This window comes from Cricetulus griseus (assembly GCF_003668045.3).
Source record: "Cricetulus griseus strain 17A/GY chromosome 1 unlocalized genomic scaffold, alternate assembly CriGri-PICRH-1.0 chr1_0, whole genome shotgun sequence".
Lineage (NCBI taxonomy): Eukaryota > Metazoa > Chordata > Mammalia > Rodentia > Cricetidae > Cricetulus > Cricetulus griseus.
In genome coordinates this window covers 1,424,797-1,437,487 of record NW_023276806.1, presented here as the reverse complement: position 1 = coordinate 1,437,487, position 12,691 = coordinate 1,424,797, and the positions used below count along the sequence as shown (strand labels likewise).

The 12,691-nt window shown below is 41.1% G+C and overlaps 1 protein-coding gene across 2 annotated transcripts in view; it reads right to left on the bottom strand.

The window, feature by feature from the left end:
- Window positions 1-12,691, bottom strand: part of Lrrc7 (leucine rich repeat containing 7) — a 362,920-nt gene that overhangs the window by 122,063 nt on the left and 228,166 nt on the right. For both annotated transcript variants that reach the window (XM_035451112.1, XM_035451113.1), the window contains exon 8: window positions 583-657. In XM_035451112.1, coding sequence (XP_035307003.1) covers window positions 583-657 — 75 coding nt within the window. The remainder of the gene's footprint in view (window positions 1-582; window positions 658-12,691) is intronic.

The following is a 12,691-nucleotide window of genomic DNA, read 5'->3' as shown; positions in this document are numbered from 1 at the left end:
GCATGGCCATGAACAGCAAGGCTGTTATTGGAAGTCATTTTCTCAGGAGATTCTCTCAGGAACTTCAGCAGAAGACTACCTGCAGAAGCCAACAGGCGAACCTATTCCAGGGATGGTCATGGAGCCACCCTTTCACAGAAGGAAAACCTGACTCTAGTTCAGCTTGTATTGGGTGCTGTTCAATCCTTGTCATTTTCAAATGTGTAAGTGGGTTCTACTGGACAAGAATCAAGCAGAGAAAGCCATTTTACTTTGTGGAAAGACAGATGTACAGTCACCTTGGAGAAGAAGGTTGCTTTTGTAGAACAAAATGTGTATTAAAAGTTGAACTATAAACTTAGCAGTTTTTAAAATCCAGTGGGTAGGATAAGGGACATCAAGAGAAAACTCAGCTTTCCTCTTTTTGCAACTCACAAAAGACATAGAGCGTTAAAAACAATTTCATGAGAAGCACTTGGTGGCTGAAGCCCAAAAAGTTTTAATTTTCTTTCCAAGCACTGAGAATGGACATGTGGGATGAATGATTAAAAACATAACCAACCTGCATTAAGTCAGAACACAATCACGGCAAAGCTTACGTACCCCAGGCAGCACTTGCAAAGCATTGTTATCCATCCAGAGCTCCCTCAAATTCTGTATTTGATCCAGAACTTCAGGCTGGGTGAGAGGCAGAGACAAAGAGAGGAGAGACACACCAAGTCAGTTTTCCCTGATCACATCAGATGCCATTTCCTGAATCTTGAGCTTTTGTTTAGGAATCTATTATTATTTGCAGATTTTTATTTGAATTAGATAGAAACAAGATTGTTTTACATGACAATCCAAGTTCCCTTCTCCTTCCCCTCCTCCTCTACCTTCCCCCCCCCATGTAAAGCCCTACCTATTACATATCCTTTCTGTTCCCCCTGGATGGTGAGGCCTTCCATAGGGTGTCATCAGAGTCTATCATATCCTTTGGGCTAAGGCCCCGTGTTTCTTGGCTCAGGGAGTATTCCTCTATGTGGAATGGGCTCCCAAAGTCCACACCTATGCTAGGGATAAGTAGTGAACTACTGCAGGAGGTTCCATAGATTTCTGAAGTCTCCTCACTGAAACCCATGTTCCGGGGGTCTGGATCAGTCCCATGCTGGTATCCCAGTTATCAGTCTGGGGAGCAAGAGCTCCCCGATGTTTATGTCAGCTGTTTCTGTGGGTTTCACAAGCCTGGTCTGAACCCCTTTGCTCTTCACTCATCCTTCTCTGCATCTGGATTCCAGTTCAGTTAAGTGATTAGCTGTGGGTGTCAACTTCTACTTCCACCAGCTGCTGGATGAGGGCTATCAGGTGGCATATAAGTCAGTCATAGGAATCTATTATTAATCTAAAAAATTGCAAGTTTAACAGACCTCTAAAAAATGCAGAGATAGTGGACCTAGAATTCCCTGGAGTCTATCATAACAATTATAAAAGTTAAGACCTATTACTCAGGAATATTAACCTATTTCTTTAATATAGTTCAAGTTATCTTTCATGTTATTAATTGTTATTAATTACTTGGTAAGTTTGTTCTTCGCATGACACAAGCCTTTCTCTTTTAAAATTTTAACTTTTATTTATTTTTCTTGTGTATGGATTTCTACCTGCATGTATGTCTGTGCACCATATGTGTGTAGTAGCTGTGCAGGCTAGGAAACCTGGAGCCGGAACTGGACTTGCAGACGGCTATGAGCCTCAGTGTGGATGATGGCAATTGAATCTGGGTCCTCTGAAAAAACAGACAGTATTCTTCTTAACTGCTGAGCCATCTCTCTAGTCCAAGTGACATCAGCATTTGAAATCCAAGGCACTACTGTTTTGCAGCATTGTACCTTTACTGTGTCTTTTTTTTTTTTTTTTTTGCACACAATAGATTCTTAGATTGTGTGTCTGAACACCATACACAAATGCCTGTGGGCACAGAGCATTGCAGAACTGTGACATGATAGTCAGAATTTGAGCCTTTGATTTCCTCTCTCTTCATTTTTTGCCACCAAAGAACTAGTGCTTATGATTAGATGCATAGCCTTAGAGTGACCTGTGGGTCACTTCTCTATCTGGGTCAGGATGGTTTACCTGAGAAACCTAGGTGACACTGGGTGTGTAGCTCTATAATGTGGGTCTACAAATTAGGACTTTACTGATAAAAAAATCATAAATAAATTTATTTTAAAGATGCCCCTCAACTGAAGATTGGATAGAAAAAATGTGGTACCTTTACACAATGGAGTACTACTCAGCGGAAAAAAAGGCAATGGAATCTTGAAATTCGCAGGGAAATGGATGGAACTAGAAGAAACCATTCTGAGTGAGGTAACCCAGTCAGAAAAACACAGGCATTGTATATACTCACTCATATGTGGATTTTAGACATAGAGTAAAGGATTGCCAGCCTGCAGCCCAGGCTGCTGGAGATGCTGGTAAACAAGGAGGACCCCCAAAAGAGACATACATGGTCCCCTGGAGAAGGGGAAAGGGACAAGATCTCCTGAGCAAATTGGGAGCATGGGAGGGGAGAGAAAATCATTTCTTGACACACATAATGATTTTAGGATTTAGTAAAGACAAAAGCAAATGTGTGTAATAACAGAAATATGCTTATTTTAACATAAAGAATTAAACTTCCAGATATGTGATACTGTAGAGCATCTTCAACATTTTTCAGAGTTGATTGGCATTTTGATCTTATAACAATGCTAAGAATGTGGCTTTACCAGAGATCCACAGTTAAGCAGGGAGCTGAGCTCCTGGAATCCAGTTGTGGAGAGGGAGGTGTGAAGAACAAAGGGATCAAGACCATTCTGGGAAACCTCACAGAAATAGTTGACCCAAGCAAGTGGGAACTCATGGACCTCAGTCTGACAGCTGGGGAACCAGCATAGGACCAAATCAGGCCCCTTGAACATGGGTATCAGCTAGGAGGACTGGGCAGTCTATGAAGCCTCTGACAGTGGAACCAGGATGTATCCCTAGTGCACGAATGGACTTTGGGACCCCATTCCCCATGGAGGGATACTCTCCTAGCCTAGATACTCAGGAGAGGGCCTAAGCCTTGCCCCAAATGACTTGACAGATTTTTGATGATTCCCCATAGAAGGCCTCACCCTCCCTGGGGAGTAGGGGGGGGGAGGATGGGAGAGAGAGGGAACTGGGGTTGATATGTAAAATAAGATTTTTTTCTTTGAGACAGGCTTTCTCTGTATTGCTTTGGAGCCTGTACTGGAACTTGCTCTGTAGACCAGGCTGGCTTAGAACTCACAGAGATCCACCTGCCTCTGCCTCCCAAGTACTGGGATTAAAGGCATGCCCCCCAACGCCCTGTGGATTGTTTCTAATTTAAATAAAACTTATAAAAATAATGTGACTTTACACACACCACACAGAATTTTTTTTAAAATGTTGGAAATTCTATTCCAGCCTCATTCTCCTGCATGTTCAGATTGTTGGCCCTTAAATTGTTTTTCCTTCTTTACTATTTCAGTTTTGTTGTAAAACTTTTTTGTTTTTAGTAACATCTAAAATCTGCAACTCACAAAGGAAGCCTAAGCTTCGGATTAAGAAACTTTCTTCCACTTTTACTTAAATCTTTTATTTAACAATACACTTGCTTTATTATAAGCCCTTTGGCTTTCACAAGTGGCAAATGTTTTATTCATGAGTTTCATAGCACTCGTTTGAAACCCCGATACACAAAATTGGATGACTGAAATTGCTCAGCACTTGATGAAAAGCCTACTTATGGTCCTCTCAGTTGTGATGTGCAACATGCCTTGAGATTGTCTAACCTCTTCAGTTAATTTCTTTGGAGACAGAAAGGTCACCTCCATAGGGTGAGCCTGTTTCAAGGTTACATTAATTTTATTCTTCTTTGTTTTGTTTCAGAATCAATCTCTCTAAAATGCCCATAAAATTTTAAAGCTTTGTTTTAATACATCCATTTTCACTAATACATAGGAAAAAATGATGTTATATTTCAGTAATTGTTGAGCAGACAATAAAGGTATTCTAGTGACAATAATGAAAGGCACTGTAGAGAAAATGTAATTGATTCATAATTAATTAAAGTACTTTAAACCATAAGCTCTTATGAATATTTTAGTGCCTATGAGTTTAATATATCCCATTTAAATACTCAGATGAGTATTTATTGATGGAATAGGGGAAAAGATGACATAATGTGGGGAAGGAAATGACACAATATGTGAAATGATAGAATTAACATCTCAAGAGATGTAAAGATGCCGGAAAGCTGGCCAGTTCTAGACATGACCATTAGTAGATGCTAGTGTAGAATCTTACACAACTTAGAACAAGTTCAGAAGTCTGGAAGCAAAAGCAGTGAACAAAATGGAGAAGCCAATAGCAAGCTTGGTATTCACTGTGAATTAATTCACTATATAGACAACTCCTCCACACAAAAAGACACTACATACAGCATGTGGGAATGTAATCAGACAATGGTGGCGCTGTTTCTTTGGATGTCCTGTTCTATAGATGCCAGTAGATCATGTGTGAATGACAGAATTTTGCTTTCTCCGAATGCCCAAGTACAAAGATGTCTTTAACAAGGTAAACTTATGCAGCATGCCTGTAAATAGTTCTAAAGTACAAATGGCTAAGGTGGCCCACATGGTGTAGAGGGGAGAAGACACTCATCTTTAAACAAAGCAGAGTTGTTATAAGGAAGCAGGGTTGTTTTTATCTGATTCCATAGTTGGACCAGAAATTATTATCAGAGTCACAGGCACAGAGCAAAATCTGCACAAGCGGATAGGGAATGTTCCCAGTTAGAGGTGTCCAAAGGAAATAATCCAATTCCCTTTCAGACACAGCGGCTCCTCTATCAAATCAGCATGCAACTGCCTAGGACAGCATCATCGATAATAAAATAACCAACAACAAAGGCTACCATTTTTTGGGCACTCCCTACAGTAAGACACCTTTAGTTTGTGTTTTTTGAGATAGGGCTTCAACAATGCTGGGATAGCCTCATTCATACTCATTGTAGAGCCAAGAATGACTTTAAATTTGTGACACTGTCATGTGCTACCATACTCAATTTATTATGATGCTGGGGGCCAAACCAAGGTCCTTGTTCACCAACTCAGCCCAAGCCTCATCAAGGTTTTTTCCCCACAGATTATTTTCACTAATGTGTTTTAAGCGGTCATTGAAGGAGAATCACTGTTGATAGGCAGTGGGAGTAACATGAAGACTTGCACTTGAGGGTGGGCAGATCCAAGCTGTCACTTTCTTATCCCAGGTTCTCCATCAGTACTAGGCGATGGCAGCAGCACTACACTCGTGGGGAGACTTCTGGGAGTTTCTGTTTGCTTAAATCCAATTCTATTCTTATAGCCAAATACCCAAGAAGTAAAGAGGTTTATCAAGTTCCCAATTCTGGTGGCTGCAGGCCTCCATTTCATCAAGGTCTCTCTGGCTATATTACAACATAGCAGGGACAGAAAGAGAACTGACCATAGGATAAAGGAAGGGAAAAATGCAAGCTGGAATCTGCTACATCAGCCCATTCTCCTGGGAACTACTGTGAGGACTACATTAATTTCTGTCAAGGGCAAGGCCTTTAGTGACTTAATTATCTCCAGTCAGGCTCTATCTCTGAACAGTTCAGTCACTCCTCCCTCAGCACTGTCACACCCAGACTAAGCTCCTGAAAGATGAACCTTTGGGGAAATGGTTCATCTATGTCCAAACCACTTGGTGCTCAGTGCTTGGTGAGTTAGTTTTAAACTTCATTTCATTGGGATCAGTGCCTGAAGGAACAAATGAATATGCCCCAAAGTTACACAACTAACAGATGAGGAAGGCTAGCCTGATCTTAAAGTTTATGTGAACTATGGTGACTAAATTTTAGGAGTCAAGAATCATCCTGTGGAAAATGACAGGTGGTTCACATGTACATGGTGTTTCTCAGGCAGAGACTTTAGTAGGAAGAGGTCAGATGCCAGAGTTTGAATTCTTTGACAAATTCACTCAGCATTTATTAGGTCCTATTGCACTCCAGAATGGAGAAAAAAACAACACAGCTTAGTCCCTGTGGGAATTATGTTCAGGTTTTCTGGCTTGGTCAAGGGAAGCAGTTCTGATTTCAGACACCTTACTTTACTGCATCATCATCCACTGAGACCTCAAATTTGTTGACCTAGCAAGAATCTAAATTTAAGAGTTAAAATTATGTAACAAATGTATTCATCCCATGTTGAGAACTCGATTTATTTTCTTTCTCTACAGACGGTAGAGAAAGGAAGGGATAAAGGGATAAAGATGTAAACGGCATTTACATCTTCCAGCTTCAATATTCACTGCAGTTGGGAGCTATGCCAGTGTTCTTGTTGCATGACTCAAAGATTATGTCTCACATTACACAGAACATGTCACACCCGACCTGTGCTTACTCCATGTCCTCCCCCTGCTTCCTGTAGGCATGAAGAGCTCCACTTCCTGTAACTTTTTTATGCTTACTAGTGCCATCTGGTCATCCTGAGTCTATTTTCTGGTCCCTGGCTGGCACAGACATCCTTCCTGCTGCTGATATTCCAACCACAGTAATGAGCATGTAACACTGAGATGCAGGAAGCCTGGATCCAAACTCCCTTGTCACTGTTGTGTGTCCACCCCCCCCCCCAGGAACTTAAAGCTCATCTGAATTGAACAGAAAAGTGTAGTGACACATATTTATGATTTATTAAAGCTTGACTGAGGATTCAGAAAAGCAATAGAGATCAGGCAGTGGTCTACACACCTTTAATCCTAACAGCCAGAAGCTAGGAGGTGGTTGTACACACCTTTAATCCTAGGACTCAGGATTAAGAGGTAGATGTATCTCTGAGTTCAAGGCCACCCAGGGATACATGAGATTGAATCAGTCTAAAAAAGAATTATATCTCACACCTTTAATCCCAGAACTAGTGGGGTATAAAAGAGGGGAGCAAGTAGTCAGTAGGAGGCATTCATTCTCCAGCCACAATGAGGACAGGTTACAGTCTGAGGCTTGGTGAGAGCTCATGGAGACAGGATCAGCCCATTCAGCCTGAGGTAGAGGTAAGAAGCTAGTGGCCAGCTGCTTTGCTTTTCTGATATTCAGCTTGAAGTTTGAACCTCAATATCAGTCTCTGGGTCTTTTATTAGATCGTGTTACAGAGAAGCAACCCATGCTCGTAACTGGATTCCTCAAATCCCTTTCAGTCACTCTCTTAAGATAACACACAGACTGCCATCACAATGACCATTATCACCTCTTCAGCCTCAGCATGAAGACACCACTTGTTGACTACACCTCCTTATGTGCTCCTTTGACTTAGTCCAGCATCCCAGGAGACCCATACATCAGTTAGCAGTTCATCCCGTCACTGATTCCCTGCTGGCCCATCTCCTTCCTTCCCAAGTGTAGATGCATTATGAAGAGTTTCATTTAGTAAAGTCTTGGCACAGTCTCCCAAGCTTAGCATGGGTTCAACAAGACTTTCTGCCTTTTCTGCAACTGTACCAAGATTTGTTTCAGAAAGTTACAATTCGGCTATTGACTTCCCTTTATACTTCTGACAAATGCCTCAAGTGGGGATTAGATGCTTGCTATTCAACCATTGTCCTCCAGGAAATTGCCTCCTACTCCCCGCACCCTCACTGCTGCTCCCCAAAGTGGTGACAGCCCAAGTAGACTGACTCTAACCACTTGAAACTTGAGATTAGGCTCCCATGCCCATTAGCAGATACATTTCAAAGACAATTAGACAAGAAATTTCTCTTGCTACACAGATTTCCTCTTTATCTTATTTCTCTGGTGCCAGGAATAGTAGCTCACCCCTCTAATCCTACTAGTAGACTAAGAGTACAGAGTATGACCTTAAATTAAAAATAAGACAAAAACCAAAACAAGCCATTAAAAAACTCCAAGCAAAACAACATTAACAAAAAACCCAAACATCGCCCCTCCCTCAACAAAAATCACATCCCTGTGGCATAAAGTGGCCTATATAGAACTTGGTTGAAATTGATCTGGGTGCAGATTTAGTTTGAATTTAGTGCAATGTATTTATGTGTTTTCATTAACTTTTCTTATTCTAATTCACTACATCTGGCTTTCCCAAATTTGTATGTCTTTCTCATCTGTCTTTTGGTCGCTTGATCTCTTCTTGACCTTTTCTTGTCTCTAGAGACTCCAGCCTGGAGTCCCTCTCTTGGCCATGCACAGTCCCTGTGTCTCTGCTGGGTACCCTCCAGCAGCAGGCACACTCCCGTTTCATTCATCACCGCCTCTGATGCCCTTTTTACCTGTTCTCTCCCCCCTGCTGTTCTTCACAGGAACATGGCAGAAGAGTTGGTCTGCTCTGCCCCAGACTCCCCATTCACCCTTCCACCTGCTCTGCTGCAGCACGGGAAGGGACTTGTGGAAGTCTCTTTCCCCTACATCCTGAAGTTGGACCCTAGAAATTATCTGCATAAGTCAAATTTGGTGGCTACCTAGTAACATCAGACAAAAAGAGCATAAGGAATGAAAAACTTTCAATGTATAAACATGAAACTTATCATCACGGCTAACCAACTCAAAGGAAGTTTTATGGTTGTACTTTCAAGATAGAGAATTTGAACTTGTCAGGGAAATGTTTGGTTCTAGGATCATTTTAGGTGATGTATAGGTGTTCTTTAATGAAAATTATATTTGGAGCAAGCTATATAGCTTCTGCGATGGACTAGTGTTCTTCATCTCATTGTTTGAGATGCTGAAAGTATTTAGGTATAGCATTTTTTTATCACTTCACATTCCCAAGAGCTAACCTTCAAAAAGATAGAAGCTTTTATTATTTCTGCACCAGAGAACTATTTTTTCCAATTTAGATATTTCAATAAATAAGAAATCAGTTATTTTCTTATTGGTAAGCTAATACACATCCCTCACCCTACTTTATCTGTGAGCTCCACACTGGCAGTTGTAAACTCAGGAGCAAGGCATGCCTCTCCAGATCCCTGCACTTAACCATGTACCTGCTGCAAAAATACTGGCCATGACCCCTGAAGGTCAGGAAGAGGCACTGAAAAAACAAGGTATCGATGAACCATGAGACACTGCTGCACGGTGAGCACTGTGTAACACAGAATTGGAATTTTTTGCAAGTCTATAGTCAGGCATACAACGGTGTGCCTATTCTATCAACCCATGTGTATCTTGCCCAGTTACTGGAACAGAAAATCTCAGAGGAATTGTGCCACCAATCTTCTTATTTGTGAGCATCTCATTGAATGAAAGCAGGAGTCCACACAGATGCCTGCATTAACTTTTCTGCCCCACGGTGCACAGGGTGGATGGATTAATGGAGATATATATGCAATCCAGAGTCAGAGATTGTGGCAAATGTTATAAGCATAAGTGCTAATGGAAACACCAAATGAGTTGACTGAAGACTCTTGTATTTTTGGTTGTGAGCCTAGCCTTTAACGGCTGAGCCATCTCTCCAGCCCAGAGTTGACTGCATATTGTTAGTCTCTTGGGCCGAGCATGCTGTCGTAGTTATTGAAAACAAAGAACGCACTTCTAACAGCACGTTTCTAACATAGCTGTCTCCACATCACTTAGTTGCGCTTTCAGTCTCAGCCTTACTCTGTTCCATGTGAATTCTCTCACGTGAACACCACCAATTAATAATATGTTTTAAAACTTGGTTTTAAAGAAGAATTGAATGAACTATTTCCAGGTGCATTAATGTAAATACAGTTCTACCTAAGCTTCCCCCAGGATGCTGCATTGACCCCTTTGTTAGCCCCATTTGAGGGCTAATTGGTGCTGTGTCAGCAAAATTAGGGTTTTCTTTGCATAATCTATAAGACTCCAGGTTATGCAACTTGAAATTACATGCTCAATTGTTTGAGTTATAATAATTTTTCTTTGTTTAGTCAAACTTTTATATTACAAATGAACAAAAGTTTTGGGGTTGTAAGTTTAACTTATGCCAGTTGTAAACAAGTCAGTTTTGTTAAGCCAATTTGCATTTCATCAGCTTCACATAATATATGTTCTTCGCTACATATTTTTTCTAATATTTGTAACTCTGGAACTCTGCAAAGAGCTATCCTCATGTACTTTAAACTTACCCAGCTTTCTGACTTCATTTATAGCACAGAGTCCTTGTGTCCTACCTCTCCCTCTGTATAAAGAACTAGTATTTTTCACTGCTGTGCAAAGCCCCGCTCATCCTTCAGATTTCAGTTCAAGATCACTTCTTCAGGGAAGCCTTTGTTTGCTAGAGCAGATTTCACTAGAAACATCTGGACACATATCATGGCTAGAGGCCCACAAGTCTGATCCCAGTTGTTAAAATGTGTTTTCCTCTCTAAATCCTAAGTGAGTGGGACAGCACTATTTCTCTTTCCACATTGCCTTGTGTTCTTAGGGCTTTTGAGAGGGATCAGTGTGGCCATCTGAACTACACAAACATTTACTGAACTCTTGCATTTCAACACTGTGGTCTGCTCAGTGCAAACAATACAACAGAGAGCAAAATATTGACAGGAAACTTTATCCATTCATCCATCAATTGATAAATAAATGAATAGATGGATTGGTGAGTGAATGAAAGCTTAATGACACCTGACCTTTGACATCATGTAAGAACAAATGCTAAGTTAGTCCTTGCCTCATTATGCTGTCCACAGGACACTACAAGCAGTCAGTCAGTCAGTTGCTAATAACAACCCAGAGATTTCTGAGTGCCCAGGTGAGTGCCCATAGACATATGGGCTGCTGCTATGTCCTAGTAACAAAGGGATATATGTATATTTAATTATACATTACATATATTACATACAAATTAATGTATGTATGTACATATAATTTATAACCCTTTTTGTAGCAAGCTAGTCTTTTCTCCATCTGCGAGCAGGATGTCATTATCGTTTTCCAAAGCTTTGTTTTATTTATTATGAGCAAGCTAGTAAGAGTTTGCTAAAAATGTGAATTCTTCTGCAAAATGTTGCTCACATTTCTTCCTGTAGCATATACTTTGGTCTATCTTCCTCCTTCATGTGGAATTGTGAATAGATACTTGGTCAGGTTACTTCTGTATCAGTATTTTATTTCTGCTTGTGCCACTGTGGTGGATAAATGCCAAGTCATCTCCACGGCTCCCTTGTTGGACATCAATCACAACAAAGATACTCATTTTTTTCTTTTATTTCATGAAAATGAAATTAGAGTGCATGCTGTGGGAAGGCACCTAGTCTCATTCCTCTGCCCCACCTCTGGTTCCTGTTGAGCTCATTGTCGACTCTCAGTGTGTGTTCCTCAACCCTTTCCCCTTGATCCTGCCAGTCTCCTGACCAGCACACACTTTCTTCTCCACACCTTTTAAATAACAGCTCATTTTTCAAGGGCTACAAAGTCCTGTACCTTGAAGAATGCTCTGTATTTGCTTTACTCATACTCATCCCGTGAACACACCAGTTCCAAGTGTCCCACCATCTACTGTGAAGTGAGATGGTTAGGCAGTCGTTTGTCTTTTTCACAAAATGCTTATAGTGGCCTGTTTTTCCAGGAAACAAACTTTACCTGAGGACAAGGCCATACTTCATACTCTGTAAGTCCCTCAGGATGGAGACAGTGTCTGGTTCAAGGCAGGATTAAGAAACAAAACAAAACAACAAAAACCCCTTGCATTGACTTACTAATAGAGATGGTTTTCATTCACAAAAGTTGCCCCACAACGAACAAAAGGACACTGTGTCGCCTGGGTTTTCTGTGCTCTGCTGACCTCAGCTAGGGAGATGAGAAGATTGCCACTTGTCACTGTTGACAATCACAGGCATTATTATGCGGAGATGTCTGACCCTGACAGCGAGTACAATGTTCTAACCCAGGGTAACCTATGACAAGTACATGCTTATGTCTTGTTAGCAGTAAATATTTGCTTAAATTGTAATTCCATGTCATTAACATCATATAAAAATGTGCACCTGGGATGAGGAAGAGAAGCAGCTACCCACAAAGCCAGTGATTTCAGCTGTGATGGCAGATGGGATCATTACCAGGACGATGAAATGATTTCTTCAGGGTTAAAGAAGTTAACAGTGTGGCTGTTGAAGAGCGTCTGAGAAAGTTACAATCCCTACCTCACTTCTGCAACAAATGCTGAATCCCACTTGTGCAGCCAATTTACTAGAAAAGGGGAGTTATTTCCTGGTTGTGTTTGCCAGAGTCTGATGCACATCACAATGGTGAATAAGGAGGGGTGCCCTGACTGTGGAACTTAGATTTTAAAGTTTTGTTGAATCCTAGAGCATCGTTACCATTTATGTTATTTGTGCATTGGTTATTTTACATACTTATAGTGGGAAATTACCAATATGGAGTCAGGTAGAAATATAAGGGTATTTAATAGGGAAAAGCCTTACTTACAGAGCGACCTAGCCAGCCTGTGTGGCAGCAGTCTGTACCACAAGTACCAAAGTGAAACCGAAAGAGCAAACGCAGTCACACTATGTCACTCTGACCACGCCCTCACAAGCGTGGTCAGGCACACCTGTAGTCAGCTCCTAAGAAGGCGTGGCTACAGCTTCCCCTACACATACTTTTCTATAAATTCTGCATATTTTCCCTGTCTTTATTTGTATACGTAAGCCAACTCTGTTGGTGAGCCTCAGCAGTTATGCACAGCTCAGGAGCCTC